At 29.8% G+C, this 5881-nt stretch overlaps 1 protein-coding gene across 1 annotated transcript; it reads left to right on the forward strand.

Annotated features, from left to right (window-relative positions):
• The first annotated feature begins 153 nt into the window (after positions 1 to 153).
• Positions 154 to 3990, forward strand: LOC105460337 (probable elongator complex protein 3). Its single transcript, XM_011706782.1, has 9 exons — positions 154 to 555; positions 669 to 913; positions 1114 to 1317; positions 1429 to 1682; positions 1774 to 1963; positions 2045 to 2262; positions 2355 to 2615; positions 3080 to 3261; positions 3846 to 3990. Exons 1-9 carry the CDS (start codon positions 543 to 545, stop codon positions 3920 to 3922), a joined length of 1644 nt encoding a protein of 547 aa, XP_011705084.1. The 5' UTR covers positions 154 to 542; the 3' UTR covers positions 3923 to 3990.
• The last annotated feature ends 1891 nt before the right edge of the window (positions 3991 to 5881 follow it).

Genomic DNA, 5881 nt, shown 5'->3' on the forward strand with positions numbered 1-5881 from the left:
GGGCCAAACAAAAAGGTGCGCACGCAGGCCACGCATGCGTAATAGCGAAAATCAACATCGCAAGAAGGAGAGATATATCGGACGTGGATCTCGCTGTTCAACTTATGGGCAGTCCCCTTCCTTGTACTATAAGTTCTATGAATGCGCCTTAACCAATTGCCGCCATTGCCGGCATGCGACTATTACAGTCACGTGCCTAGAATTCGTGTTCATGTAACATTATAATTGCAATAATTGCACCAGAAAAACCCCTGGGTGAAAAAATTTTTGAAAGTTTCTGCTGGAAATAAGCAACTTTTGTGCTGACACACAAATATTTTTTATCTTTCGGATTATTATTGACATGTGGCAATAATAATACTCAAAAGGGATCGGACGTCATTAATTAGAAGTGAGAGAAGTTATTTTAGAATCCTGCATTTTGTTGTTGCTTTTGCAGAATGTTTTTATGAGATCTGAGGTACAAGAAAGAGTGAAATATATTCATCATTTTCATCATTTTTAAAATACACTTCAAATAAGGCTACAAGCAATTTGCAATCATGGTGATATCCAGTAAGTCTGCAATATAATGTATTATTACGATGTAATGTGCAATCAAAATTAATACAAACGTTTAATTATTTTATATAAAAACATAATATTGTAATACACCTATGTCTATCCAGAGTTTGCAAATCAAAGTAAGGAGGAACGCATGGTAATAACAATTGGAGAGATTATACAGGAGTTATTAAAGGCACACAACGAAAATCGAAACATCGATCTAAATAAATTAAAGACGCGAATTTCTTCCAAATATGGCTTGGATTCTTCCCCAAGATTGGTTGATATTATTGCGGCGGTTCCTAGTTATGCTAGAAATATACTTGTACCAAAATTGAAGGCTAAGCCTATCAGGACTGCAAGTGGGGTTAGTTTAACTTGTGCATCATAAGATCTGGTCTTTTTACTCTGACAAGTGTACTTGAAGTGAATATATAATTGAAGTTTAACGAAAGCATGATAAAAAGTTTTAATGCCATCCAGTGCAGCAAAAAAAGAACAGACTTATTCTATGTCAAACTTTGAGAACGAAAAGAAATATATAATAGAACTATAAAACTATTGCAGATTGCCGTTGTAGCAGTGATGTGCAAACCACACAGATGTCCACACATTAATATGACAGGAAATATCTGTGTTTATTGCCCCGGGGGTCCAGATTCTGATTTCGAATATTCAACGCAATCGTATACAGGATACGAGCCTACGTCAATGAGAGCTATACGTGCAAGATACAATCCCTTCTTACAAACTAGACATCGTGTTGAACAGGTAAAGCAAGTGCTTCTATGATATTGTATCCCAGATTATTTCCAATTATCTTTTAATGTTTGTACAAGTATAAACTATTATATATGTTTGTAAATGTTGTTATACTCTTAGTTAAAGCAATTGGGCCATAATGTCGACAAAATCGAATTTATTGTTATGGGCGGTACTTTCATGTCTTTGCCGGATGACTATAGAGATTATTTCATACGGAGTTTACACGATGCGCTATCTGGTCATATAAGCAATAATGTCGACGAAGCAGTGAGCTATTCGGAACGTAGTACCACAAAGTGTATTGGCATCACTATTGAAACTCGACCTGATTATTGTCTTAAAAAGCATCTCTCGGATATGTTACGCTATGGGTACATCTGCTTTCATAATATAATATAATATTTGTGATTGTGATAAAATTAAAGGAGTCATTTATGATAAAATTGAAATAAAATTTGATAGATGCACACGTTTAGAAATTGGTGTACAATCAATATATGAAGATGTAGCACGTGATACTAATAGAGGACATACAGTACGTGCTGTGTGTGAGAGTTTTCAACTAGCGAAAGATGCTGGATTCAAGGTGATAGCTCACATGATGCCGGATTTGCCAAATGTCGATTTGGAACGAGATATCGCCCAGTTTAAAGTAAATATAATTTCGCGTGTACATAATGCTAATTTATATAATTATTTTCTTAACACTTAATACTTTTGTATAAATTTTTAGGAATTTTTCAAGAATCCTGCGTTTCGAGCAGACGGACTAAAAATTTATCCAACACTGGTTATACGTGGCACCGGTTTATACGAATTATGGAAAACTGGGAGATATAAGAGTTATGCGCCTAGTGTATTAGTTGATCTTATAGCTCGTATTCTAGCTTTGATACCACCATGGACCCGCGTTTATCGTGTACAACGTGATATACCTATGCCATTAGTAAGGTAAATATAATATCATTTATCCAAACAAGTAAACCCATACACTTACAATAAATAATGATGTATGTTATCTTTTTTATGTAAATAATATACAGCTCCGGTGTAGAACATGGAAATCTACGTGAATTAGCTCTAGAAAGAATGAAGGATATGGGCACAGACTGCCGTGATGTTAGGACGCGTGAAGTAGGGATTCAAGAAATACACCAAAAGGTGCAACCCTACGAAGTAGAGCTAATACGACGTGATTACGTAGCCAACGAGGGATGGGAAACATTTCTGTCATACGAAGATCCTCTGCAAGATATTCTAATTGGTTTACTCAGATTAAGAAAATGTTCTACCAACGCATTCAGGTATGACTTTTACCATTATTTTTACATTGTAGCTACTACTATGTCAGTTATGTATAATTTTCATATTTTGAGCATCTTGACGTAAAATGAGTTTTTTAGTATATAAATACAAAGTAAATGTTTCTCCGAAACCGGAAGACCGTTGCTATTCACACAATTTTTAAACCGGTATTCAATATATTCTTATATTTAAGATCATTTTAAATACAGTCTTCTAAATGTCATACGCCAATCATAGAGCTGTGTTAACATCATAAAAAAGATTATTTAACATTTTAAAATAAGAACCGACTATAAACAATAGTCTTAATTTTTTAATCTCTTTTAAAAGGCACATGGGAAGGCGTCACAGGATTTAAATCCGAGATTTAATGATTACAAGTTGACCATACCCATACGGAGTCATACATTATTCCGATATCTTTACATGAAGAATGTATGTTAATACTCTTTATTTCTTTTAGACCGGAATTAAAAGAAAAAACTTCTATAGTAAGAGAGCTTCATGTTTATGGCAGTGTAGTACCTGTTAGCGCTCGTGATCCTACAAAGTTTCAACACCAAGGTTTTGGTATTCTATTAATGGAGGAAGCTGAACGAATTGCAAAAGAGGAACATCAATCTCATAAAATTTCTGTAATTTCAGGTATATCGTATATTTTTACATCTTTCATATAAGCACATTTGTATTAATTACACAGGCACAATGCAAAATTTGACTTTTTCTGCAGTTTGAAAAAAAAAGAGTAATTTTTCATAATTTTTCATGCGCTGAATCCATAAGTGAAAATGTATCATATCAAGTCTTTGAGAAAAATGAGACTAAAACGCCTGGAAACATGTTTAACCTAATTTTTCTCAAAAACCTGATAAATGTAAAACTTAGGGGATATGATATCATTTACTTAAAATAACAATGAATAATTATAAAAGATGTATTATTAATATTAGCTATATATTCAATTGTAATTAATTTATTTAAATATGTATGCTATTATTCCTAAAGAAACTATTTGAAATTCTTAGAAAGCTTGCAGTCCTAATGCACAATTGCGAGTATGTACTTTTGACGTGTGGAACGTGATATTACTTACCGATTCGGATTCAGCACATCAAAAACTATGAGAAATTATTTTTTTTCTAAAACAAAAACCATGCAGACCTGTGTGATTAGATCATAAAAACTGATCAAAGGCTTAGAAATTAACACTAATAAAATTATTTTTGCAGGCGTTGGTACACGTAATTATTACAGAAAATTGGGTTATGAACTTGACGGCCCATATATGTCCAAAATGCTTATATAAATAACTAATTGTAAGAAAGTAAATTTTTAGAGAGAGAGAGAAAGAGAGAGAAACATAGAATGAACATGTACATAAATATTACATGTAAACATGTATAAAATTATTAATTTGACTACAAAATGTTATATATAAGTAACAAAAAAAAAATGAATAAGAAAGTAAAAGAAAGAAAGAAGAAAGTATAAAATTTTTAAAGAGAAAAATAATTATGTAAAGTGTAAATATATATAAAAATCGAGATAAAAATAATATAAAAGTAGTTTACATAAAAATAAAATAATAGAAGTCTTATTTAGAATAAACAAGTTTAAGCATATGAAAAATATAGTTTTATTTATTGTAATATAAGATTCTATAAACCTTTTAAGCACTAAAATTGATACATTTATTATTTTTATTAAGAATAAGATATATTAGTTTAACAGAAAGAAAATTTTATATTTTATATAAATAATAAAATTTAATTAACATTACAATTTATTATTTCTAAAGCTTATACGTTAGTAGAGTATTTTATTTTAAAATAACAAATAATTGTAAAAAATATATTGTATTAGCTATATATTCACTTGTAATTAAATATTAATTTACTTAAATATGTATATACTATCATTCCTAAAGAAAATATTTGAAATTCTTAAAAAGTTTGCAGTCCTAATATGCACATGCGAGTATAAACTTTTTGACTTTTAATATATCGTTGCAAAATTAGAAAAATTTTATGTTCTTATCCACTGTTCAAATATTTGGAAAAGATACAATCGTCATATACAAAACTAGTACAAAGTTCGTGTCGCTTTATGCATCGTAGCAGACTTCCTTTTATATTATAATTATAATAATATAATTATTAATATATTGTTAATATATTATTAATATATTTAATTAATTAATTTCTAAATTAATATATTTTATTATTAATATTAATATATTAATTATTAATATATTAGAATTATAATAATATAATTATAATAATATTATAATTATGTTATAATTTATATACACACGTGTATATTATACTATTATTACATAAGGATTGGTTTATATTACACTGACTATGAAACAACGACGTATTTAGCGATGATCGTACGTCCATCACGACATCGACGATATCCATTCAATTGATTATATACGAAGGGAATTGATTCCGAGCGTACAGAAGCAAACTGTCGGCTACACGGGCTACACCGATACACCGATCTCTAGTGATTACACTGCACGTATTACGTCGAATGTCCGGCATTTTGCCGGAGACAATTGCGATGATTTTTCGATTCCTTTGAATAATAATCACGAAAAAAAGTTGAAGCAATTTGAATATAATTTTACGTTTGCTATGACACGTTAACTGACTGCGATTTGAAATCTATTCTGGAGAGTGCAACCCTGCGTTTTTCGAAATATCGAAATTGATCGTCTCGTAGTTATTTAACGTAAAAATAAAACTCGAAAGTGTATTATCTACATAGATATTGAGATAAAAGTTGAAATAAATTAATACTATTTATATTATATTACAATAGATTTTTATCTTTGTGGAATGTATGTATAATACATACATCGGTACATATTATATGTATGCTTTCTTTCTCTTGTATAATTTCTGTCCGTATATGTAAAAAAATAAGAAAAATAATTTTAAAAAATTACTTTTATATATTGTTTTTTACACACAAAAAGTAAAATTGCAATTAGATTATATAATCAATATAATATATTTATTTAATTAAAATTAAAATAAATTTCAAAGTCAAGGCTCCAAATTAAAATAATATTAATAAATGAAGTAAAAAGGGCCAACCAGCCAAAGTTTGGGTGTTGTATCGCTCCAAAATATATATTTATTAACTTCACAATTTCAGTGACGATTTGAAGAACAAACGTTTCGACCCCGAACGAGTCATTTTCAATATTACTATAAATTACTTAATGCCTAACATAAATTAAAATCATTACACT

This window comes from Wasmannia auropunctata, unplaced genomic scaffold, assembly GCF_000956235.1.
Source record: "Wasmannia auropunctata unplaced genomic scaffold, wasmannia.A_1.0 LD324067.1, whole genome shotgun sequence".
Lineage (NCBI taxonomy): Eukaryota > Metazoa > Arthropoda > Insecta > Hymenoptera > Formicidae > Wasmannia > Wasmannia auropunctata.

What these genes read in the sequence shown, in the direction of transcription:
- LOC105460337 (XM_011706782.1), top strand. An exon ending in TCGGATATGTTACGCTATGG is followed by an intron (nt 1,683 to 1,773) that starts GTACATCTGCTT and finishes AAAATTTGATAG; the next exon opens with ATGCACACGTTTAGAAATTG. An exon ending in GAGATATCGCCCAGTTTAAA is followed by an intron (nt 1,964 to 2,044) that starts GTAAATATAATT and finishes ATAAATTTTTAG; the next exon opens with GAATTTTTCAAGAATCCTGC.